This window comes from Tasmannia lanceolata, unplaced genomic scaffold, assembly GCF_043159265.1.
Source record: "Tasmannia lanceolata isolate RefF3 unplaced genomic scaffold, GAP_Taslan_0.1 ptg000006l, whole genome shotgun sequence".
In the NCBI taxonomy this organism is placed as follows: Eukaryota; Viridiplantae; Streptophyta; class Magnoliopsida; order Canellales; family Winteraceae; genus Tasmannia; species Tasmannia lanceolata.
In genome coordinates, this window is record NW_027518683.1 from 6,706,151 (window position 1) to 6,733,293 (window position 27,143).

At 37.3% G+C, this 27,143-nt stretch overlaps 2 protein-coding genes across 2 annotated transcripts; one reads left to right on the plus strand and one right to left on the minus strand.

The window, feature by feature from the left end:
• Window positions 1-3,704: 3,704 nt before the first annotated feature.
• On the minus strand, window positions 3,705-8,253 carry LOC143879466 (putative monogalactosyldiacylglycerol synthase 3, chloroplastic). The gene is made up of 8 exons (XM_077381866.1): window positions 7,751-8,253; window positions 6,562-6,734; window positions 5,631-5,792; window positions 5,368-5,509; window positions 5,040-5,264; window positions 4,868-4,930; window positions 4,678-4,752; window positions 3,705-4,218 (listed from the first exon to the last, which is right to left on the minus strand). Exons 1-8 carry the CDS (start codon window positions 8,009-8,011, stop codon window positions 3,955-3,957), a joined length of 1,365 nt encoding a protein of 454 aa, XP_077237981.1. The 5' UTR covers window positions 8,012-8,253; the 3' UTR covers window positions 3,705-3,954.
• A 3,439-nt stretch (window positions 8,254-11,692) lies between these two features.
• Window positions 11,693-25,162, plus strand: LOC143879467 (hydroxyproline O-galactosyltransferase HPGT3-like). Its single transcript, XM_077381867.1, has 13 exons — window positions 11,693-11,833; window positions 11,886-12,067; window positions 12,147-12,210; window positions 12,296-12,345; window positions 12,457-12,647; window positions 18,412-18,472; window positions 18,619-18,691; window positions 20,302-20,425; window positions 20,543-20,630; window positions 21,232-21,282; window positions 23,083-23,154; window positions 24,030-24,142; window positions 24,400-25,162. The coding sequence occupies exons 2-13, from the start codon at window positions 11,916-11,918 to the stop codon at window positions 24,420-24,422; spliced, it is 1,062 nt and encodes a 353-aa protein (XP_077237982.1). The 5' UTR covers window positions 11,693-11,833; window positions 11,886-11,915; the 3' UTR covers window positions 24,423-25,162.
• Window positions 25,163-27,143: the final 1,981 nt, after the last annotated feature.

Sequence of the window (27,143 nt, forward strand, 5' to 3'; positions counted from 1 at the left end):
ATGCCTATTTTTCTAGATAAGACACAGCAAAAAGGCACGGAAGGATTGTTAAGTGCATCAATTTGCTAGATTTGGATGTGACTTCAGTTTTCATTTTAAATGTCTCACGAGATACATATATAATATATAAGAAATTGAAAAATTATTCGTCAAGGATTGGTAATCCCATATATGTGTTGTACATCACCCCCAACCACCCAACCCTTAGTTCTTTTGTCAACTCTTTCTCCTTGACCTGTCCACATTTTTGATGCACCAAGTTTTATTATATGTCTGCCTGGCAAGAAGAAAAATCTGGGAAGCTTCTACGACTATCATGAGGGAGTCTCCCTTTCTACATCTACCATTGGTGTTGTTGTCACTGTCACACCAGATACCATTGAAGCGATTGAAGAACATTTCTTCCGCACCTACATACAATATGTAGTTGTATAAAAATATATACTCTGAACAACATTAATGCTCACCTTTATGTACTTTGAATAATGTTTTCTAAGACAGTATTCTCTTATATTATTATCACTGGACTTTTGTATTAAGTATTAGAAATAAAAAGTATAGATTCTCGGAATATGAACAATATTGGCTCCTAGTCTAAGCAATAAGATATAAGAGATTATAAATTTATGGAACATTAATTATTAGAGCCTCATCAGCATTTGGTTAATATGTGATTTAAGTTTTATTTAAAGGGGGGCCTTCAATTTATAGTCATATTACTCTAATAACCAAATTATATCCTTCAAAATTGTAGATAGGAAAAATAATTTTCCTGCAATCCAAAGAGAATCTTAGGACATGTTTGCAATCTTGAAAACAAAAATCATGGATTCTTGATCTACGAAGTCATACATGACTCATGAGAGAGTGATGGCGAGTGCGTGAGTGAGGAGGGCACCCTTAGAAAGGGTTGAAACATAAGCAAACAAAATTACTTCGCAGATGATTTTTTCCCATATGTTTTTCCCTCCTCACTGAATTTTTTCCATGGTTGTCAAGCATGCCTTCAGTCCCTGTTTGAAATGTAGGAATTGTTTGAAGAAGTTTAGAAAAGGAATTTTTTTTCCAATTTTTTTTTTTTTTTTACATTGTTTGATTTCAAAGAAAAAAAATACTAACTTGAACAACTGCCGCTCATGTTTTACTTAGAGGAGCCTTCAAGTTATAATATAATGATATCCTTATAAATAAGTCATTTTTTCATAATCATATCATTTCCCACTAAATCGTGGAAAAAATTAAAATTTCCTAGGATATATATATATATATATATATATATATATATATATATTTTGCAAGAAATATTATCCCCGCAATCCAACGGAACCATATGCCATGTTAGGCAGCCGTGAATTTTTTTTTTCTACACAAAATTAGTTTTTCTCAATTATGAGGGAGGACAAGAGACGGAGAGAACCAAGAGGACCTGAGTGAGGAGAGAATGAGGAAAGGATAAAAACAAAGAAAAAAAAAACTCAAAATATGATTTATTTTGGGAAATGATTTATGCGCCAAAGTGTTTTGATAAACACGCGCTCCACTTGTTTGCCGTGTAGTATTTAAAGGGTTCTAAGAGCTTTTTGAGAACCGTAATATCCTCTGACATCCCCTTTAAATACTACGTGACAAACAAGTGGAGCGCGTGTTTATCAAAACACTTTGGCACAGAAATCATTTCCCTTTATTCTTTCCTTGTTTTTTCAGCCTTTTCCCACCCTCTCTTCATTTATGCCCTTTCAGGTATCTCCTCACCCATCTATCACCAAATTATATACTAGCATTTCATGGAAAAAATAATATAATGTCAAGAAGTCTCGTACAGAGGTGCCACTTGTAGTCTTTTGTTAATTAAACTATGAACACACGTCTCCTGCAATGTGTATAATTCAATAACAAATGTGGTATGCACTCAATGCAAAGGGCACACACACAAGGAAGTGCAACTATATAGATATTTATGTGGTCTCACCACGTGAGGTTAGCATATGATTTTGATTATCCAACTAATTAAGGGGCCCCACTACAGTTTCTAAAAGTTATGTGAAATGTGGCATCTCTTTGCCTGTGGGCCTCACTACAAATTCTAAAGTTATGTCTCTGGGCCCCACTACAAATTCTAAATGTTTATGTGAGATGTGGCATCTCATTGGTCGAGACAGTGATGAGTGCTAAAACAGGTTAGTGGGTGGGGGGGAGTGAAACTAGCATATTTTTTCGAGATTTTATATGGAGTGTGCGATTGAACTCCTGTATTTTTCTGAAAGTACAGTGGGGCCCACTTCATAGGATGATCTATACCATTCATTTGTACAGGTCGGGGGATTAGAAGTTCTTAATTAACATCATACATGAATGGATGAAGCAAGTAAACCAGTGAAAGAGATAACATAGAGGTAAACCAAATCTATAGTAAAGAAATGAAAAATGAGAGGAATTTATGTTCATCTGAAATCCCTTATTGCTACCTTTCACTTTAATCATTTAGGGCATCTTTGGATACCCTCAAAAAAGTATTTGCTTATAAAATTATATGCAACAGATGGTTAATATTATATGCAACAAATGGGGTTATAATAGTTTTATATCTTATCTTAAAAATCATATGCAATTAATAGCTTCCAAACAAGTCTTTGCAAAAATGATTTAACTTAAAATAGTGTTATTTTTTCAAATAAGGTTCTGCCTTGGTGGTATCCAAAGAGGCCCTTACTTTGTTACTCTTCTGTTGTCTATTATTTGGTTGTTGCTTAAAACACTATTGTCTTGTTTTGTATAAAAAAAAATGTGATAATGAGAATCACTGAAGCAAGCAGAGAATCACTGAAGCAAGCAACCCCCATATCGAAAACTGGAGAAGCTATCAAGGATCAACCTTTTAGTAATCAAGAACAAATTTAACATACATTTACAAGACTGAGATATGGACTCAAGATTTTTGAGTCCAATAACCAGTTTTGGACTCAAAAATCGATTCTCAAGATCCAAAACAAACAGGGCCTTGCACACTTTGAGCAACATCATGTACTCCTTTGTTGGCCCAATTGGATATACTGACTTCTCGGTACTCTTTGAGCAACATCATGTACTCTTTTGCTGGCCCAATTGGATATACTTACTCCTCCCGGGGGCCGACGTCCGAGGTCTCCATCGAGGTTTGAGCATCTTCCTTAATCAGATGGAGGGGGGAGCTAGGAAGTGGAAGTGGAAGTGACTCTTTCAATACTGCTGTGGGCCAAATGGATTAGTGACAGTCCGTGAAGACAAGCCAAATTCATTGATGAGATTAGAGCTCTTTATTTTGTATAGGGTTATCTTATTTTTCCTCATTCCTAGAAGCACCAATGATTTAGCCAATCATCTTTTGTGTAACTACCGATTAGTCCAAAAGCTTAAGCAGTTAGAGATGGTGTTATTTAATCATTTATGCTTTAACACTCCCCCTCATGTGTGGCCTCTCTTTTTAGGTTTGGCCTACAGGTGGCACGTGTGGCCCCTCTTTTGGGTTGGTCATTAGATGTGGGTTTTTAATATCAAGGATTTGTGAAGCCAGAACCTGTAACTCCAATGCCATGTGAAATGAAGAATTACTCTAAAAGTTTAAGCCGTTAGAGATGGTGTTATTTAATCATTTATACTTTAACATCTTTCAAAAAAAAAAAAAAAAAAAACACCCACGAAAAAAAGAAGAAACCAATACAAGATGATTAGGAAGTGGAGAAAAGGGTTTGCACTATTAAAAGAGCACATGAAAACACATGGAAATAAAGCAAAAAAATCCAATACCTCTCTAAACAATTCCCTGCAATGAACCCTGCCACCCAAATTCCCATGACGCAGCCTGCTCAAAAATTTACAGGATTTATTAAACAAAGAAGCCACTCTGAAGGCCAAAGAATATCAAAACCCTAGCTGTACATAGGCATGATAAATCGTCATTGACACGGGCTGTTGCTGCTATATCAGGCACGAGAACGACGAGGTCATTGCTGAATATGCAATGCTTGCCATGGGTCCACGTTGCCGTGCCAGCTCATCAATGTCCCTAACAATGTTGAACACGGCATCTGGCTGTGCCAGTGCCAGCGCATTCTCGGACATCCTCTTCAGCTCTTCTGTCTTAGGGCCGAACCATTGAGCGACTAGATTTGCTGTTTCCATTGGGCTTTTAGAGAAGACCCCTGCCCCATTGTCTACAACATAAGGAACATTGCCAACCTCCTGAAAGACTCCAATTCATAGGAAAACAATAAGACTCTGCATTCTTCCATATCCTCTCACCAAGCAAGTAGACATTATAAGCCCAGCTCTGAATGGTTTCGGACTTGAATATGATCAAACTCTAGCAATGATTAGTGTAAGCTGAATAAAGGAACTCGTTTGCAAAACTAGAATGAATATAGTGATTGGGTTGGTAAGAGACGAAGAAGATTACCACTTTTAATTTTCACTTGATTACCCAACTTGACTGATTATATTGTGGGTTATAGCAGTGATCATAGTCCCCATTTTTTTAGTTATAAATGAACAATCCAAATTAGATCCTTCACAGTCAACTAATTGAATCATGTTTAACTCTATGATAAATGATGAATCAATATTTGATCCTTTGCAATCAACTAGTTGAATTGTGTTTAACTCTTTAAATGAAATAGAATTTAGGTGTTCATTAGCACTGACCTGTCCAGGGATGAAGTCATTGAGGATAATAGGAAGCCCCCTTATCAAAGCCTCAGCGATTGTACCAGGTCCTGCCTATAAATACCAAAAGCCCTTAGGAAACAACAGTCATATGAATGAACAGAGATAGAAGTACAGAGGGGAAAAGTATCACGGTATGATCTGAAATGAGTAAATCCCTCTAACATACCTTTGTTATGATGCAGTCACAAGCTCCCATCCATTTCTCCATCTGGGTCTCGAATCCTCTAATCTATTACCAAGAAAGTAGCTTTAAATGGGAAGGCAAACTAAGCATTCTAAACTTAAAGAGTCTATGATTCAATTTTTGTTGTAATCGGATAAAAGCAACATGAATTAACCTTGACAGGAACTTTCCATTGAATCGACTGTAGTGTAGAGGCTAGAATTTTATTGCGGCCGCATATGACAACAATCTGCCCGATTGGCCTAGAGAGCCCTTCATCAAAAAGCGCTTCTCCGAGGGCCCTTGCAGTCTTCTTAACGGGACCCATTCCCTCACCACCTCCCATCAGCAAAACCGCAGGCAATTGAGGGTCCATATCCAATTCTTCCCTTAGCACATCCTGCATAAGTGGAAAATAGTCCAGAGGACAACAAAAATTTTAAGTCCCATCTGGGATTACCATCACATTGCATGCTTTAGTTAAGATAAGTTTCATAGTGAACCTTAGATATAATTGCACGACAAAAAGATGGTCGAACAGGCAAGCCGAATACACGAATCTGAGAAGGTTCTAGGCCATCAAGCAAAGCCCTCTTGGATACCTCCTCTGAGGGGCAGTAGCATCTTGTGACATTGGTGTGAAACCTGGAATGAATTGAACTTCTTATCAATTATCGATCATGAAAAAGAGAAGGTTAATGCAAAAATTCAGATAAACTTGGCTATCAGACAAAATGGAAATGGCAAGTAAGAAATGGTTACTGACCATGTGGGGTGGCAAGTGTTGAGGTCAGTAATCACGGTAACAAAAACTACTTTCTTTTGAAGACCCTGCCATTTCAGAACCCATAGAGGGATATGTTGCATTAGAGGATGAACGCTTATGATGATATCTGGCTTGTACTCCATCAGACCAGCCTCCACCTCTCTTCAGATACAACAATAAACATGTTATACTAATGAAAAAATCCTTTGCTGTACATCCAGTGCATTACTAGTAGCGAATTCAAATAAAACAATCGTATTGATTACAACTCAAAATACAAGCTCCTAGTGTATAACTTCTATCAAACCTGTATGTAAAATCATTTTATCCTTAAAAGTCTGTCTTTCTCTTGTTCAACTTCAATCTAGTGCAAGGGTTTCTAATGAAAACAAGTCTAGTTCCAATTTAAACTACAATTCTTAATTGCTGGTAAAAATAAAAAGGAAAGTGGAAAATAACCCAAGAGGATCTATACAGAAAATGGCTATTGAGAAAGAAACAATATGTTGCAGGGTATCATCAGTAGCGATTCCAATAACCAACTGGGGACAGAGTTTGAAAAAACAGTCCTAAGAAATCAAAGATGAAAACATAAGAGAGTACCTGGCATGGTCCCAACTACACAATTATAAGCAAGATTAGATTTTTAATCATATTTTAAAATCAAATATGAAAACATAAGAGTATCTGGCATGGTCCCAAGACTCCTAACTACACAATTATGGGCAAGAATAGATTTTAATCATATTTAAAAAATCAACCTTAGAGAATAGTACCTTGCTGCAATTAAATATTATCGACTTGTAGATCAGAAATAAAATATAAACTCATTGGAACTTTCAACAGGTTGATGAACATGATTGACAATACCCCCGTCTTTAGAACAAGCAGTTAAATAATCCGGTGGTTAAAACTCGCAAGAAACACATACTTTGCATAAAGGGCGGCGATTGCTGCGAGATAAACGCAGTGAATCCAACGAGGAGAGGTCCCATGAAAGGCAACCTTCCAAAGCTGCACATGCTTCACCATGAATTTGTATTGGTTCTCCATGTTATTCAGCGGCCAACCCGCATGCTCTTTCCATACATCCTTCACAAAAACCTGAAATCAAACGTCCACCCAACAAAATAAAAATTAAAAAATAAATACATGAATTAACATAGAATCGGAAATAATAGATGAGAGAGCGAGAGAGAGAGAGAGAGAGAGAGAGAGAGGAATTACAACTAGTATCTATCATAAATGGGACATTTTAAACATAAATTCAAATTCTCTAAATGAACTAGGCCCAATAAACCACAAAATTACAGAAAAATGAACCAAAAACCTGATATCAAGCATCCACCCAACAAAAAAAGGGTAAAAATACTGGAATTAACATAGAATCGGAAAAAAATGAGAGGAATTATAACTAATATGTATCATAAATGTGACATTTTAAACAGAAACTTGAAATTCTCTAAGGCCCTGTTTGGATTGAAGGGAATTTCTGGAAAGGAAGATATTTGCAAAAAATTCTACTTTTTTACTCACAAAAAAGATAATTTGAACCAAACCTATTCAATTTTTATGTGGATGGACCTTCAATTTAGATGATAATCGTCTAAATTAACCATAATCATATCATTTCCCTCTAAATCGTGTAAAGAAAAAACATTGAGAAAAAAAAATTTCCCGTCAGAAATGTTTTTCTTGCAATCCAAACAGGGCTCAAATGATCCAGACCCAAATAACCAAAAATTACAGAAAAAAGGACCCAAAAACCATCACAGTGCCAAATAGCCTGCAAAACGTCTGAATTTAAAACCACAAAAACAAAACCATAAAAAACAATTATAAAAGAGAAATCATAGGAATAACTAACATGTGCAAAACCATGAAAAGTTGAAAACCCATCATTAAAATAACCCAAAAGAAGAATTTAAATCAGCATGAAAACACAAACACACGTTAAAAAAAAAAAAAAAAAAAAAAAAAAAAAACCTATAAAGAAACAAGAGGACAGAAAAGGCCCAAAATCGCAAACATCAGAAATACACCAAAAACATCAAAATTACACAAAAAGATTAAAATAAGAAAAAACCCAAAAAGAATCCAAAATCAATAGAGCAAATCACCCTATATTCTTCTCCGAATTCCAATTTGAAAGCATCTCTAATCGCTTCTGCGGAGGCGCGATGACCACCACCAGTATCGCTCATAAGAATCAAAACATTTTTGGTCCGTTCTGCCCCTAATTGCTCCATCTCCAAATTCTCACCATCATCAAGCTGGGTCCCATAAGGAGAACACCTCTTTTTCTGAAGGTAAGATCCTCCAACGCTCTTAAAAACCGTGTCTTTAAAGGACTTTCGTGGGGACAATAAAGACATCACCATGGTAGCGCCGGAGGACTCAAAACCCTCGCCGGAAAAAAAACAGTCCGGCGAGAGGGAGAGAGGGGGTAATTTTGGTAAGAGGTTTGGACAATATATACTAGAAGTTGAATTGGGGAAGAACTGAATCCTAGGTGGAGCGGGTTTCTAACGCTTATTTTTTGGATGCTGGAAGTACAAGGCAGGTTGTTTTGGGGGCGAGGAAGGGAATTTAATAGCCGTTGATTCGCATATTTTTTGGAATCTTCTGACAGGAAGATCCGGATCTTAAACAAGAAAGCCAGGAAGAAGGGTTATTGGGTTGACGTGGAATAGAGCGAGTAGAGATAGAGGACAAAATTAGAGGTCTGTCCTAGATAAAAGAGGGGGCGAGTATATTACTTCGCAAAACAAACGAGCGTGAGTGCTGTGCTGGCCTGCTGGGGTCCCCTTTTTTTATTATTCGTCCCCTTCTCGTCCTTGGGCCAACCCCTCCTTGTACTCCTCCTCGTAGTATAAAAAGAGTGGTCATAAGTCATAAATACACTATTGTTTAGAGGGGGTGGCCCGGGGAAAAAAAAGCGAGAATATATCACTTTTTTTTTTTTTTGGAAATTATGATTGTGGTCGGACCTTCCATTTGTGAATTGTTTTTTTAACGGGACTGATAAATTTGCTCCCTTTTCTTTCCTGGCCACCCCTCTATGTGTTTATGATTACTCTTTTTACACTACAAGAGGTGGTCCAGGGAACAAAAGGGGCAAAATATAATGTCGTTTTTTTTTATTGGATAGAGGGACAGGGTTAAATCAGCGCTTGAGAACACGGTGATCCTTTCAGGGTTCCACGAACAAAATCTAGCCGTTGATTGTAGAATTTTAATCTTATCCATAGGATATCCGTTCTGTATGGGACCAAGGCCATGTGGGTTTCCTCATGATGTTGTACAATATCAACAATCACAATTACATGTACATGGTTCCCATGTAGGATCCTAGAATTGATCGTCACTATTGATACCGATGGTGAAGATTCGGGCACTTTTCTTAGAGTCCGACTATGTAGAGAAGTCACTAATTATTAGGAAGAACCAAGGACAAATGGTTTGGTGAAGCGAAGAATACTTCATTAAGAGTTCGACCTATAAGACGGTGAACCGTGTCCACTACGGAACAAAGACTTTCACCTTTGATAGGTCTCTGAACTGCCCACATGATGAAATGCCTTGATTTTTTACTCCTGTGGCCCAAAAATCAAGCCAGACATTAATCCTAACCAAGGGAGTCAATGGATCATCACCCAGATGGTCCGATGAATTATCTGAATCCAAACTTAAACGGACAGGATCTAGACACATTATCAAGATCCATGGACACATTTTGTATCCTTCTCATAGGATCCGAAATTATTTCTGAAACAAAAGCCCTTATGACATATACTTTCGACGTTTTTAGGTTTTCTTAATATAATTTCGTCCAAAGAACATGCGTATGAAATAAAACCATCAAGGCAGTGCTAGAGGGAGATGAGAAAATTTAGAGAAATCATTATAATGATTTGCTACCGTCCATCGCAGAAGGCATTTCGCAGATGGTATGTTGGATGAGAGAGCACTTACACAGGCTCACTTTTCAGCATATTTTGTCTTCATTCACGAGGTGGCTGCTCTCACATGCAACGGACCATCCGCGAAATGCCTTCTACGATGGACGCTAGCAAATCCCATCATTATAAATTGAAGGTTGCCATAAATAAAACTTTGAACTGAGGTGGAACAAGTGACGTTTTTCGTATGAATCAAACAGTGGAAAATCAAGAAAAAGTGGAACGAGTCACTTTTCCGAAGAGGGCCTACGCTTATAAAACATCTTGAGGCCACCCACATGATCTTGGTCCCATTGGCTAACATACATCATACGAAATTACGAATGATGAATAAATAAAAGAAAATGATATTTGTACTCTTTGTTTTGATAATGACGTCATTACTTTATTAAACACTTGAGAGAGAGAGAGAGAGAGAGAGGTATTAATAAAATATTTCCATCCCCTTTCCAGAGAGAGAGACAGAGAGTGCTGTTAATAAAGTATTTCCATCCTCTTTCCACCTCTTTTGCTTGTCTTTCTCTAAAAATCATTGCATTTTCACCCCCCTGTCAATAACTAATGTAATAATATCTTCTCTATCTTAAAAAAATATCTTCTCTATCTTGACCCTTTCCAGTCCTCTTCACGTAATATACAAGTAGAATGAAAGGAATATAAATTCCCATTTCTTTACATTCCTTTTTCTCCCCCAGAATAGTTGGCAACCAAATAATAGTAAGAAATGGAAGATGTGTCCTTTATTACTTTCATTTTCCCACTTTTAGGTGCATACAAACGGACCCAAAATATGAATGCAAATTTACCTCCTTTACTTTGACTTTGTATAGGCTCGGTTTCTTAAGACCTAAAAAGGGTATAAATCAAAATGGAAACCAAACTTGAGTAAGAAATGGATAATGCTTTCTTTTACTCTGATATTCCCACTTTTTAGTCAGCCGAGACCCAAAAAAATTGGTTGCAAGTTTAAAAGAAATGGATAATGCTCCAAGAATTAGCCATTCTATTATCTAAGTTTTGGAGCCTCAGGGGAGGTTTTAAGTTTAAGTTTGATGGATCTAGTTTGGGCAACCCAGCCGGTATTGGGGGAGTGCTTAGGGATTTGGAGGGGGTGGTGAGGTGGGCTTTTGCGGGTCCTACTGGTATCGCCGATTCCAAAGCGGAGGTTCGTGTAGTGCACGAAAGAGTGAAATTTCTAGCGGGGAAAGACTTTAATCTAGTGGTGGCGGAATGTGATTCGTTGGTTGTCCGGTTCTCACATTTTTCCGTGGCGGTTTGTATATTTGTTTAATGTGCTCCTCTTTAAAGCTCCAACGTACCCATTATCCAAAACCCTCAAAATGGAATGAAGATACACGTGTTCTAAGATTGTCCCAAACATTCACCCTAACGTACTAAAGTATGCTTTGTTATTTTGAGGTATTCTTAGGCTACTGATATTGACACTACCATGTTTTAATAATTGCACCTACTCATCTTGTCTTTTATTATTTAAACAGCTGTCAAAGGTTGGTTCCCTAAAAGCTAAGAGAAGCCGAATTAAAACAGAAAAGATAAACTGACTTTTTGCAATTATTAAAACACAGTGGTGCCAATATCAGCTGCTATAGTTATCATTAAAAGCAGTTTTTTGTGGTGGCTTGAACACGTGGCGCCAGGGCGAGATTTGTTATGTACCATCCTGACGTGACCGTGTCTTCCTTATCAGCTTTTGTGCTACATATTTGCAGACCACGTGGCATAAGGGTGAGTTTTGTTATGGACCATCCTGAAGCGACCGTGTCTTCCTTGACAGCTTCTGTGCCACATATTTCCAGAAATGCCCCCGCCATGACAAATTTCACATTTTAGGAAAAATTTCCAATGGAGGACACCAAAATGTGAGAATTGTCAACGGGGACACACCTTTCGAAAAATTGTTAGAGAGGGACGAAATGGAGGTCATCAATCAAGTCTATAGAAGGGGGTTATCAACCCTCTTTAACAATTTTTCAAAATTGTGTCGCCCGTTGGCAATTCTCATATTTTGGTGTCCGCCGTAGTCAAATTTTCCCACATTTTATTACTCTCTCTCTCTCTCTCTCTCGGCAGTTCCTTGTAACCGTTATTGCGACTTTGCGAGAGCCTTCTTCACGTCTTAAGACTGTTTCCGTTTTTCTTCTTCTTCTTCTAATTAAAAAGCTTTCAGGTTATGAAACCGAAGCTCTAATTTCTGCGTTTCTTCTTCTCTCTCTCTCTCTCTCTCTCTCTCTCTTTATATATATATATATATATATATATATATATATATATATATATATATATTCCTTTCTCGTGGAATCCGATGGAAAACAACTTTCCGTTTCGAGAGAGCTTGGCAAACGCGATGAAACACGAGAGACGATGGAAATCTCAGGCCAAATCTTCCCAAACCAATAAAACCTTGTTGATCATGTCTTTCTTCTCTTGCCTCGCTTGGCTCTACGTTGCCGGAAGGTCAGTTTTGGGATTTCCACCGTTTTTCTTTTCCCCTAATCTTTTTTTCATTCTAATTGATTTTCTTTTGAATTTTCAGATTGTGGCAAGACTCCGAGAACAGAATTTTACTGTCTGATCTTCTTGAGAAAAATTCGCTTCAGGTTCGTCTCTTTTTCTTTCTTTTTATTCTTTTCTCTCTCGATCTCATATTCTCTTATTTATTATTCTTTTGGTAATTCGTTGTAGCCACCGAGAATTCTTACTGTTGAAGATAAGTTAACAACCCTAGGATGCAAGTAAGTTTTTGGGGAATTTTCGACAATTTTTACATTGATTTTCTGTTTTTTTTTTTTTAATCTATTCGTGTTCTTGTTTGGGAAGCAATGTGTACTTTGAATGGTTTTCAGAGATTTAAGGGAGAGAATTGTAGAGGTTGAGATGGAGTTGACATTGGCGAAGAGTCAAGGCTACCTCAGGAATCACTTACAAAAAAATGAGACTTTTTCAAGTAAAAAGCTTCTTGCTGTTATTGGAATTTATACTGGATTTGGAAGTCGTTTGAGACGGAGTAAATTCAGGGATTCTTGGATGCAAAAGGGTCAGTTTGGATTTCATAACCACTTTTTCTGTTTTTTTTTTAAATAATTTGCCAATTCTAATGGAAAGTTTTGATAGCAAAGGTTCATTATGTTGAAGATCATCACCAACTTCTCACTAAAGAAATAAGGAATGTTGACTGAGCCTTCAGATTCTGTTGCATGAGAAATCTTTTGCTATCTTTAGTCAGAATAAACGGAGGAAGACCAAGACTTTAGTGAAGTAGTATATGTTTGTTATGATTGTTAAAGTTGTTGCTATCATATGAAATCTTTTGCTATCTTCAATAAAAGGAGGAAGACCAAGACTTTAGTGAAGTAGTTTTAGATATTTTATATTTGTTAAAGTTGTTGCTAGTCTATTTATTTGTAATCCATTTCACTCGATTGATTAAGCAAGAAAAGCTAGTTTCAAGTCTCTGTTTTCTGCTCTGTTTTATTTACAATTGGTATCAGAGCTGAGGCAATTTTCTGGGAGAGTTGCTGAGGTTTTGGAGATTTAAAGACCTGCTGTTTGCTGCGATCGTATCTAGCTGTGATCGAAGACCTGCTGTTTGGCTGCAATCATGGATCTCACCAATTCAGTAGGTGGAATCGAGAAGCTAAATAACACGAATTATGACTACTGGAAGTCATGCCTGGAGTCGTATCTTCAGGGTCAAGATCTTTGGGAGGTTGTGAATGGAGCTGATGCCGTCCCTCCCAACTGCACACCCGATTCCCAGGATGCTTCACGTAAGTGGAAGATCAAAGCAGGGAAAGCTTTGTTTGTTCTGAAGGCCACCATTCAGAAGGATATGTTAGGCCATATTCGTGAAGTCAAGACGCCTAAGGAAGCCTGGGAGTCATTTGCTGTTTTGTTTTCTAAAACAAATGATGCAAGACTCCAGATGCTAGAGAATGAGATTGGATCAGTCTCTCAAGGGAACATGACAATATCCCAATACTTCATGAAAGTAAAAGGTATTTGTCATGATATCACCCAACTTGATGCAGAATCCAAAATCACCGATGCACGTACACGGAGGATAATTATTCGAGGTTTAAAATCCGAATACAATGGGTTCATTACAGCTATTCAAGGGTGGCCAGTTCAGCCATCTCTACTTGAATTGGAAAGTCTTCTAGCCAATCAAGAGAGTTTGGCAAAACAAATTGCAGGTATATCCTTGAAAGAAAATGAAGAGGTACTCTTCACAGGTCGGGGAAGCAAGCCCAAATCAAAATCAAAGCCTTGGCAAGGGAGCACTCAAGGAGGGGAAGCTTACAAAAATCGTGAATCAAGCTCAAGTTCAAAGAAAACATGGACATGCTACAACTGTGGCAAGCCTGGTCATTTTGCCAGGGATTGCTATGCACCAAAGAAGAAATCTGAAGAAGGAAATTCTGCTACATCGAATGATGTTCAACAGAATGATAATAGCGAGGACGAATGGAGCGCCTTTGTCTCCATTGTTGAAGACCAATCCTTGGTGGCTGAAAAGAAAAATTTTCAGGACAATGAAGAAGAATGGGCAGATTTTGTCTCCATTGTTGAAGACCAATCCTTGGTGGCTGAAAAGAAAAATTTTCAGGACAATGAAGAAGAATGGGCAGATTTTCTTGTCATTGATGAAGATCAGTTAGAAGGATGGGGAGATCTCCTTATCTCTGATGAAAAACCGTTAGAGTTAATTGAGATGGCTTTAACAGCCTCTAATCACGTGGTATCTACAAGCTCTATGGAGGAAAATGTCTCAGATCAACCAGACTATTCTAGAGACTGGATCATTGATTCAGGCTGTTCAAACCATATGACAGGAGATGGGCAAAAATTCCTCACAAAGACAGAGTACACTGGAAAGAAGATGGTAGTGACAGCAAATAATGCAAAATTGCCAATTGCTCATGTAGGAGATGCCGCTTGCATTCCAAGATCCAGCAATAAGCATATCCTGCTCAAAGATGTTTATCACGTTCCCAACATGAAGAAGAACCTGATGTCAGTATCTCAAATTACTAACTCAGGTAATTTTGTCATCTTTGGTCCAAATGATGTAAAAATCTACAAAGAATTGCAGATTTTTGGGACGCCTTGCATGGAAGGAAAGAGGGTAGAATCAATTTATGTAATGACAGCCCAAGATGCATATGTTGATAGAACTCGAAAAAATGAGACTGTTGATTTATGGCACTCTCGTCTTGCACACGTTGGATATATGAAGCTGAAAGTCATGATGAAAAAGCAATTGGTAAGAGGGCTTCCCGACCTTGAAGTTAGACCTGACATTGTCTGTTCTGGATGTCAATATGGGAAGGCACATCAGCTACCATACACCGAATCTGGGTTCCAAGCAAAACAGCCGCTTGAGCTAGTGCATTCTGACGTCCTCGGCAAAGTGAAAATTCCATCCATTGGAGGTAAAAGTTATCTATTAACATTTATAGATGATTTTTCAAGATATGTTTGGATATATTTTTTGAAAGAAAAACTTGAAGTATTCAAAATGTTTGTGGAGTTTCACAAACAAGTAGAAAATGATCTTGGCTATAAAATCAAATGTTTAAGATCTGATAATGGAGGTGAATTCTCATCAAATGAGTTTTCATCCTATCTGAAAGAGCATGGGATACGCAGACAACTTACTTGCCCCAATACACCCCAGCAAAATGGGGTAGCAGAAAGGAAAAACAGACATTTGGCTGAAGCATGTAGAAGCATGATGCATGCAAAAAATGTCCCAACCAGGTTTTGGGCTGAATGTATGAAGACCGCTGCATATGTTATTAATCGTCTTCCTCAACCAAAGCTCAATTTCATTTCACCTGTTGAAAAATTGTCTGGTGTTAAGCCCAATGTAAGTCATTTACGTGTTTTTGGTTCAGTTTGTTATGTATTTGTACCTGATCATTTACGCAGCAAATTTGAAAAGAAGGCTGTTAGATGCATTTTTACCGGTTACGATTCAGAAAGGAAAGGTTGGAGGTGTGTAGATCCATCCACTGGACGTGCTCATGTCTCGAGAAATGTTGTTTTTGATGAGGCATCTTCGTGGTGGTCACTAGAGCATGCAACCCTTCCAGACAGCAGAGAGTTCGAGGTAGAGCTACTTGAAAAGATGGGATCGGATGCTATGCTCGAACAAATAGACAAAGAACCAATTGAATCTTGTCAAAAGGAGATACACAATCGAGCAACCACATCATCTAGCCCATGGCAAACAGCTGTGCATCAAACCAGAACAGCAGAAGAGTTGAGACCATCTCAATGGAACGAACCAGAAATTGAAGAGGACAATACAGAACCTAGAAGATCATCTCGAACTCCAAAGCCGAATCCAAGGTATGCAAATTCAGCCTTAACTGCAGCATGGACAGTCACAATAGATGATGAAGTTCACATCAATGAACCAATTTCATTCGAAGAAGCTCAAGGAAAATTAGAATGGGAGAAAGCCATGGCTGAAGAAATCCAGGCTCTCAAAGAAAATGAAACCTGGGATCTTGTGCCTCGACCAACAGGAGCAACACCCATTTCATGCAAATGGGTATACAAAATCAAGACTAGAACAGATGGATCAATAGAAAGATTTAAAGCTCGGCTAGTGGCTCGAGGTTTCTCTCAACAGTTTGGTCATGACTATGATGAAACTTTCAGTCCTGTGGCAAAAATTACTACTGTTCGAGTCCTTATCGCTCTAGCTGCAAGTCAGTCATGGAAATTGTGGCAGTTGGATGTTAAGAACGCATTTTTACATGGCGAGTTGGATAGAGAAATTCTTATGGAACAGCCAAAGGGGTTTGAAGAAGACCCACGCTATGTCTGCAAACTCAGAAAAGCTTTATATGGCTTAAAACAGGCTCCACGAGCCTGGTATGGTAAGATTGCTGAATTTCTGCAAGCAAATGAGTATTCACTAGCCTCATCTGATTCTAGTTTATTTGTAAGAATCACTGATGGAAATACTTCAATCATTTCAGTTTATGTCGATGACTTGATAGTTACAGGGAATGATGTTGCAGAAATTACTAGAATCAGAAAAAATCTTGGAATTCGGTTTCAAATGAAAGAATTAGGAGAGCTCAAACACTTTCTAGGACTTGAAGTGGATCAGAGCAAGCATGGGATATTTCTCGGTCAGCAAAGTTATGCAAGAAGGTTACTTGATCGATTTGGAATGACAAGCTGCAACACCATTACAACCCCAGTTGAAATTAATGCAAAGCTTCAGGTAGATGATGGAGAGGAACTAGATGATCCAATCATGTACAGGCAACTAGTAGGGAGTTTAATCTATTTAACTCTAACTAGGCCTGACATAGCCCAAGGAGTTGGGGTTGTAAGTCGTTTCATGCAAAAACCAAGGAAGCCACATCTCGATGCAATTCGTAGAATTCTAAGGTATATTCAAGGAACATTGAATTTTGGTATACTTTATGAAGCAGGGAAGAAATGTGAAATTGTTGGGTTCTGCGATGCGGATTACGCTGGAGATCTTTGAACTCGAAGGTCTACAACAGGTTATATTTTCAGCCTAGGTTCCGGTGCTATTTCATGGTGCAGTAAGAGGCAGCCCACTGTATCGCTATCTACAACTGAAGCAGAATATCGAGCAGCAGCAATGGCAGCGCAGGAAAGCGTATGGCTAGTTCAATTGATGAAAGATTTGAATCAAATCACTTGTTGTGTGGTTAGTATTTATTGTGATAATGAAAGTGCAATTAAACTAGCTGAGAATCCCGTGTTTCATGCTAGAACAAAGCATGTAGAAATACATTATCACTTCATAAGAGAAAAGGTTCTTCGTGGAGAAATTTCCCTCATATCAGTTCATACAGATGAGCAAATAGCTGACATATTAACAAAAGGTTTGTGTTTGAAGAAATTTGTGAAATTCAGGAAGAAGTTTGGTGTCATAGAAAGAGAGTTGGTGCTGAGGGGAAGTGTTGAAGATCATCACCAACTTCTCACTAAAGAAATAAGGAATGTTGACTGAGCCTTCAGATTCTGTTGCATGAGAAATCTTTTGCTATCTTTAGTCAGAATAAACGGAGGAAGACCAAGACTTTAGTGAAGTAGTATATGTTTGTTATGATTGTTAAAGTTGTTGCTATCATATGAAATCTTTTGCTATCTTCAATAAAAGGAGGAAGACCAAGACTTTAGTGAAGTAGTTTTAGATATTTTATATTTGTTAAAGTTGTTGCTAGTCTATTTATTTGTAATCCATTTCACTCGATTGATTAAGCAAGAAAAGCTAGTTTCAAGTCTCTGTTTTCTGCTCTGTTTTATTTACACATTATTCAGTTTAAAACAAATTCTCAATGTGAATTGATGTTTGTTAAGCTAAATTCCGGGCCTCAAAAAAAAAAGAATTGATGTTGGGTGGCAAGCGTTTTGTTTTCAGTCATGTACATAGTTTAGTTAAGTATGATATTGGGAGTTGCACTAACTGGGGAGAGATTCCTTTGAAAATTTGTCCCGAGGTATTGAAATTTGGGTCATTTCCTTTTTGCTCAGAGGGATATATGAATAAGTTTTTATTTTAAATTCTGAGGACATTAAATTTCTTTAATTGTTCACTTTTTCATTCTATAATCTGCATTGTAGTTTTCTCTTTGTAATTTTTTCAAGTTTAATAACCTCTAGTCCATGTTTGGCCTCTTTCTAAAATTTAGTTAGATCAACTAACTTAAAGGCCATGATTTTTTTTCCGTCATGAATGATATTGAGGACCCTGGTGCTGAATATACAAACTCATTATATTTGATTGTCTCGGCTTGCAGGTGATTCCTTAAGGAAACTTGAGGAAAGAGGGGTGGTCATACGCTTTATAATTGGTCGGAGGTTATTCCAAAACTTAAACTGTTTATTTTTGTTGTGTACTGTTTATTTTTTAGTTTTTCCCTGTTTGGGAAATCCTCCTTTTGTATTTCTGACAGACTTATGATTGGCTAATCTTACGTCATTACCTGGACATTTCATATTGGCAGTGCGAATCGTGGGGATAGCTTGGATCGCCATATTGATGAGGAGAATAGCCTGATGAAAGATTTCTTGATTCTTGTAAGTAATTATGTTGCTGATGATAACACACAATTGACTATTTGGGTGCTGTGGCTTTGGGGTTTAATGTTAAGGCATCGACACATGTCTTTGTAAGACAATAACACTTATGTTCGAAGCTCCACTTAGTCGGTGATTTTTTTTTTTTTTTGGCCACAGTTGTGTAAATGATTTGAGATGAAACCTGTGAACTAATTTAGAGTTGAAAGGGTTGAGCTATTGGTAAATACATTTTGGATCTAAACTGTAGAACAGTTTGGTGATAATATTCACTTCCATACCATTTGTGTAAAATGTTAAATTTCCTTGGAATCCTATTAGATTGCAACATCCATTTTACAAATTGATTGTATTCCTATAATGTTTTAATACTTCAGTCCTTTTTTTTCTTCTAAAAACTCTCTCTCTCTCTCTCTCTCTCTCTCTCTCTCTCTCTCTCTCTCTCTCTCCATTACTACTAGTGTTTCTTAGTCATCTCTTTCCAATGAGGTCAGCAACCTGGTCTGTATCCCTTCCCATCTCTACCTTCTCATGTTCTTTATTTTCTCTTTTTTCTCACCCTCCTTTCAACCAAACCATGGATGAAACCAATGTCTCTAAAACTCACAAGAAATACACTTACAATATGAGGAGTAGTAGAGGGATGATTCCCCTCATCCTACGGCTCTAATAGTGTTCTCAAATCAACATCAGCATCGATTCATTTCATAATGGTTTTCTTTACCAGAATCAATACTGGACATGCCCGAATATTCTTCCTTTCCCTACCACATACAATATCTCTGAAACTACCATTAATGCTCTCTCTCCCTCAAAGCCACACCTACAGATTGCAAAACCACTTGCAGAAAACCTGATGGGAACAAAAAACTTAGTTTTTTTTGTGTGTCTGTGTGTGGTGGTGGTTGGGTGGGGGGTGTTGCATGGATCTAGAAGTTGGTAGGGGAAAAGTTTTGGGGTGGGGAAGTTCTAGAGGGAGTTTCAAGGGGCAGAATTGTGGGCTGGGAGAGCCTCAGGACCATACTTGTAGGAGCTGGGAGAGTTTTGTGGTGGTTGTGTGGATGCTGTGTCTTCGGTCTGGCTTGGGCCTAGCCAAGTTCCCTATTAATAATTTGATATTGATTATGAATAGCTTCCTATTAATTTGATATCAAATTTGGACGTGGTTCTAAAAACAGTTCCCTATTAATAATTTGATGTTGATCATGAAATAGTTCTACAGCCTTTTGAGAAATGTGTATGTGGGGACCTGTTTCATTTGTCGAAGTCTAACTGTAAATCTATAGTATCACTTCTAAAAGTAAAAGGAAATCCTTAATAGAAAATCTCATCACAGAAATTGAGCTAGTTGGCTGCTGATATTTATTGTTTTGATTCATTTTATAGAGCTTCAATTGTGTTTTAAAGGTTATTCCAATAAATTTCCTGCGATTAGCTTTCAGGCTTTTAGTGATTCAGTCAACTACTGATGTTCATTTGTGGGACATGCCATTATTTGAGTTGGTAATATGTAATCAATATTTACCTAGTTCTCAATTCTGTACTTGAAAAGGCGAAGTCTGGGATTTGAGATTCCTCTACCGGTGATTAAGTACTTTTTTAACTTGTAGGAAGGTCACGAGGAAGTTGTAGAAGAGTTGCCAAAGAAAGCAAAGTCCTTCTTCGGTACGGCTGTTGAAACATGGGATGCGGAGTTCTATGTTAAAGTTGATGACAAAATTAACCTTGACCTGGGTAAAGTTCTTATTTTTCTTGTTTTGTAAATACAAGAATGTTTAAAGTAATTGCATTGCAATATTTTCTGTTCATTAATATCAGCTTGGAATGTTAAGTAGTTTCATGGCTTAACAGATGGGTTAATTGGAATTCTTGAAAGCCATCGTGGCCAGCATGGTGCTTATATGGGGTGCATGAAGTCTGGGGATGTAATAAGCGATGAGTACGTACTTCTTTTGTAAGTTATAATTACTCTGTATTTTGAGTAACATGTTATAGATCTTAGGTAGGTGGGAGCACCACGTATCATGCCAAATCCTGATACGGTCCCCTGTATAAACTCTGAATCTAATTCCATCTTGGAATTTTTGTTTGAACCGCAAGATGTCCCTCTGAATCGTCATTATCTGCATAGTATTTCCCATTCAAGTGTGATAATTACAATCTTGCAATTTGTATCAGAGGATCAAGAGATAAGATTGTAAAAAGTTACTTGGAGTCTTTCGTCAACTTGTTGATTGCCCCTTTGGGATTTTTGTGACCTTGCTTTTGGTATTGGATAAGTTTATATAGCGTAGTTTTTCATTTTTAATTTCTGGGACATTTTATTAGAAGTACTTAGTTCTTTAATGTTGAAAGCATTCATAGTTCTGACGATGATAAGAATATATCTTATTGTTTCTCTCGTTTATTTCTGCAACATTTTATTAGAAGTACTAAGTTTTGTACTTGTGAAACAACAATCACTTGCTAAATGTGAAAGCATTCATAGATCTGTAGATGATTGTCTGACCATCAAAACACTTTATTAATTTTTTTCTCAGGGGGAAACCGTGGTATGAACCAGAGTGGTGGAAATTTGGCGATAATAAGTCGTAAGTATCTAGCACACGACCAATGGTTGGTTTTTTATGCAAAACTACTTAGCTTGCATTTACATGTTAGAAATCCATTTTGCATTGATTGTGAGCCCCATTTGTTCTCATTGAATAATTTATGAGCACATACTCATTATTAAGAACAAAAACTTATATATACCTTCGTTGTTGCTTATTTGGAGCAAACAATAGCAAATAAGTATTGGGAATCATTCTTAATTCAGTGCGTATTACAATATTTTTTTCCTTTTAGCAATACGATGCGTCTTGCCATTCAAAAATACAAAACAAAAAGGCAATACGATGCAGTCTGCATAGCGATGGTATAAATGCATAATTTGACAAGATTAGTGGAATTATGGTCTTGTTTGAACACATGAAATTCAAAGTAGAGGAAAACAACTTCGCTATATAATCTCCTAATGCAAGCTATTTTATGCTAAATTGGCAAGAATCTTGTTGATATAGACAGGTAAGACAGCTAAAGTATATCAGATGCAGATTCCACCATTATAAGCTGTAGGCTTGCCTGTTATAGCAATCATTGTTGAAAAAGGTGTAAAATATATTACCTTGAGGCCTACCTCAAGCTGGGGTGTAGGTCAAAGTACCGTACATGGTTTTAAATTTCCACGGAAACGATACCAAAACCGAAATGCAGACCGAAACTATAATCGTAAGTGCATTAGTGGTATATTATATCATAATGTATTGTATAATTGTATTTATATGAATTGCATGTGGAATGTGGTGAATGTACTATGAATTGCATGTGGAATGTGGTGTATGTATTATGTATACATATTTATGTGAATTACATGTGAAATGTGCTATGTACTGAATTATCAGACATGTGCAACGGCATCAATGAAGTTTTAGATAGACTGTCTAATTCTGTAAGGCTCTGTTCACTTCTTTTCCCTGGTGCTGTTTTCCAGGGAAAACAGCCTTTTTTTTCCCTGACAAGACCGAATTTCATTGTTCACTTCTTTTCCAGGGAAAAATATTATCATATGTGGAATTTCTAATTTAAAAGCTGAAAATGATGTGGAAATTGACTTTTTCCTATTACTCGAGATTTGGTTTCCGATTAAATATATCGGAAAGCGGCTTTCCAAGGAAAACGAAACCTTTTCCTTGACATTTTCCCTGGACTCCTTTTCCTTCTGTCACGTCACCTGGGAAGGAAAGGAAAACGAAATCCTTTCCTTTCCTTTCCGGGGAAAAGAAGTGAACAGAGCCTAAAGAAAAAAGAAAATAAATGTAAATTTTAGATTGTTCACGTACCTGCATTTAAATATCACAAGTCATATTAATAAGACATTATTTGTTTCACTTATTTTTAGTGTATTTAGATTATTTATACAGAAAAGAAACACATGAGCAAACTAAAATTGCGAATCAGTGGTGAATAGGAAACAAACTAAGCCCTCACCAACTCAGTTTACTGCCCCTACCTTGAACTTTGAACGGAAGCTGACCTGAAACTGTGAATTTGACAACTACTGTATGATTTACAGAGGTTCATATGTACTGAATATACCATTATTAAAGGTATATTTTTGAAAACTAATTGATTTAATATATGATCTTGTTTGCTTAAACTGGAATCCTTAAATTTATTGCTGGCTGCGTATTTCTTTTGATAATTGTGGATGCAGAGTGGAAATGCAGGAAAAAACTTGAATTGTTTTTTACAGTGAACATTCTCCTTTGTTTTATATCATATTAGGAGTTGATCCCCTTTTTTAGTATTGATAGAACTGTTATAAGGTTGGCTTCAATCTCTGCCTTCAGGTATTTTCGACATGCAGCTGGTTCACTATTTATACTTTCAGGAAATTTGGCTCGGTACATTAGTATAAACAGGTCGGTATCAACTCCTTAGCTAAGCCTTTGATCTTTTTCTTGGTGAAAGTGTGGAAATGTTAATACTGAACTTAACGAAATTTTGCTTAGCTTTAAGCACTTTTCACAAGCTGCTTATGTACTTTCTGTTTTCCCTTTCGGTGAAAGTTGACTCAGTTTGGATACTGTGGTTGATTTAGAATTTGCTAAAATTATCTACTTAGTCGTATTTCATGCTTATCAACTTGCAATTAGCTGAGATAGTGTGGCTATTGCCCAAGTTCCCACTTTCCTGAGCCCTTTGTTTTGTTGGTTATCATGAAATTCACGGAAGTAGCATTCTAAAAAAGAAAACAAACACAGGCATTCAAATTCTGTAATTTAATATTTATCTATTTTGCATCCTTCAGCTTAGAATTAAGGCCTTAGGAAAGTGGGCACTTTTTTGCCTGTCGCTAAGACTCGGCATTTCTTTGCCTAAAAAAAACTCTCTAAAAAATCATTATTTTTTTATGAATGGTAAATCTGCAAAGCATTCTTCTTTATTGATTCACATTCATGCTCATGGTTCTCATGACCATGGTTTTAAATTTCGGTTTCGGCTTATCTGAAACTGAAATTTCAGGCCAAATTTGGTACTGCTGCACGAAATCCCGGATTTTTGGGATGAAATTTCGATTGAAATTACCGAAATTTCCCATTTCGTTCGAAATTTTTTAATGGAATAAAAAAGTATTATTTTATTATAAATTTCGGCGGAATTAACAAAATTTCGAACGAAATTTGGTAAATTTTGGGAATTTCGGTTCCGGTACCATTTCGTTTCGTTCCTCACCAAAATCCGAAATTTCGGTCGAAATTTAAAACCATACTTATGACGTCACTCCCGTATGCAGTGCATCTCTACAGAGTTATGCTCATGATGATGTTTCGGTGGGTTCTTGGATGATGGGCGTTGAAGCAACCTATGTTGATGACACTCGGCTTTGCTGTAGCAGCTCAAGACAAGGTAGCTGTCCCCTTTTATAGGTTCTCATTGTGATCTGATTTTCCTTTAGACTCTGTTTCTTTCGACATAAAATGGGTGTAAAACAAACTTTACCACGCTTTTTGCCACTTAAAATTTGTTTTACACCCATTTTACATCGAAAGAAACATAATCTTATGAATGACAACTCCACAGAAATGTTCTTTCTTCTTTTAACTCTTCTAAGTATGGGGTTTTGAAGCCTAATAACTTTTATATATCTCAATGGCGTTTTCCAGACAGGATATGTTCCTTAGATTGAGAGTAGATACATTTTTGCTGCCAATTTTTTGGGCAACTATTGCTCTCCATGGCTTGAGGGAGACGGAATCTTTTGCGTCATTCAACATTAACTCAATAGTGGAATACAAGAAGTTAACATTAGGAATTATAATGCTTTGGAGGCATCTTTCATTTATAGACTGAAGTGGGCTCCTAACACAGTGGGGGTTGGTTCATCAAGCAACTAGGGAGGAAAATTTCTTCCATAAAATCAAAGACTGGACCAGAACCTTTTTTTAATGGCTGACTGGACCAGACCCATGCTCCAACAGAAACAGCAAAGGTAAGACTGAATAAGTTCATTCAGCCTTTGCCAAGCATCTTTCAACACGCCAATGTAGATGGGTCTTGTTAACTTGCTGCTATGAACTTGCCTTGCAAGAGATATCTAAAGGTTCATCATGTCAAAAACTTCCATGAAAAATGCATAATCATGCATTGAGATCTATATTGAAAATGCAACTTCGTGGGTAAAAATGCTCTCATTTCCAATGCTTTTCTTAGAATGACTTCCATGAAATATCTGTTTGTGCAGAAAGGACTACATTTCGACCTACTCAATTCCTTTGTTTTTGTTTTGTGATTCTTGGTTCTAGATTTGCTTGAGAGTGTCCATTTTGAATTGGTCCTTAACATGATGATTTGGCTTCATGGTGAAGATGCGTGGCTACAAGGAATGTGAACTCTACACTTCCTTGTTTCTCATTATGACTTGACATCTGCATATACTAAATGTTTCTTTCCTTTGTCATTCATTTTCTTTCCATGGAAAATTTTTACTAGAATTTTTTCTATGGTGGATTTTTTACACCTCATTCATGTCATGGATGGGGCACATCATTTTACAATATGTTTTGATAAGGTGATTGATGCCAGTCATCTTACACCAATGCATAGCATGGGTGGGCTCACCATTTTACACCTCATGTTTTGATATGGTTGGACCCACCATGTCTACCCAAACCCAATGCATATAGTGGGGCCTACTATTTTACACCATGTTTTGATAGGGTGTGCCCCACCAACTCCACTCAAGCCCAGTTCACATGATAAGAATTTTTTTAAAGGTGGAAGCAACAAATACAAGGATCCAACTACACTAACATTTATTTTTACTGAATTAAAGAAATTGATAATTGCTAGCATTGTGAATAGTGTAATGCTGCCTTACTATTACTGGGTGGCAATTGGGTTCACTCAACACTCTTTTATAGGCTTATAGGAGGCGTAAACCGGTCCTAAGAGGGTAGAGAACATTCTAAAAGCTTAGAATTGTGCAAAAGACTTCGGAGATACCTAAAAGTATACAATAATGTAATGCTGGCATGCTGCCTTACTATTACTGGGTGGCAATTGGGCTCACTCAATACTCTTTTATAGGCTTATAGGAGGCTTAAACAGGTCCTAAGAGAGTAGAGAACATTCTAAAAGCTTAGAATTGTGCAAAAGACTTTGGAGATACCTGAAAGTATACAATAACATGTGGATGTTATAGAATGTTTTTTAAGGGCCTTTGTAAAGAAATATATGGAGAATTTTAGAGAGCTCAGAAGTTTCTAGTATAATACTAGATCGTTTGTTGATTTTCATGTGGCATGATCAGGACTATTGGTGTTAGGGGAGGAAGTTTATATAGATAATAGTATGCTCCTCGTTTACAAAAAAACTCTTAACCTTGTATTCAACTGTTTTAAGGATTTTGGCATTGATCGACTAGTTCAATGGTCAAGGCTTTGTTCCTCAACCTGAAGGGCGTCTGAAGTTCAATACCAGCTTAATTCCCAAAAAAAGTATTGCCAAGGTTTTTTGCTTGAGAAAAATGCACACGCCTATCCATGCACTTGTATTCCTAAGTGGGTTTATGAACAATACCCTAGTTTTGAGTGGAAAATAGTTTTTAAATGGAAAATGCCACCTTGAATACACACCATTGTTGCTTTGTTTTCTCACTATCCATATGGACACAAATTGACGGATTAAAACCATCCAATGGAGTGGATTTTGATACATGACGCTGCACTAGTTGTGAGTTTTTAATCTTTTATATGGTGTAAGCCTGTATTGTCCTGTATTTTTCAAAATGTACTCTATGGCCTAACACCATAGGATATCCAAATTGTCCATTTGACGGGTCACAACCCATATAGGTTGTGCCCAAAAAATCATTTTTATTGGATGATCTTAGCCCTCCAATCTATAGAGGCTTCCATAATACGCAGATTTTAGAATCTTGGATTTCATCAAAATCCTAAATGGGAGACAAGAAAAAGGAGACCAGCCGCCGTTTTCTGATTTCTTGCCCTTTCTTTCTGACAGCAAAAGAGCAGGCAACCATATAGTCGGTATGCGAGGATTAATGTCGGATCCCAAGGGCAAATGATTGATTTACCCATTCAAAGCAAATTGAGCGAAGGACTTTCTTTAATGGAATATCTCATTTCTTGCTACGGAGCTCGCAAAGGAGTTGTGGATACTGCTGCACAAACATCAGATTCTGATACCTCACGTGTCGACTTGTTGAAGTAGTTCAACACATTGTTGCACGTATAATAGATTGTGGCACTATCCGAGGTATTTCCGTGTGTCCTCGAATGGGCTGACGGAAAAAATGTTGATCCAAACACTAATTGGTCGTGTATTAGCAGACGATACATATATGGGTCTACGATGCATTGCCGCTTGAAATCAAGATATTGGCGTT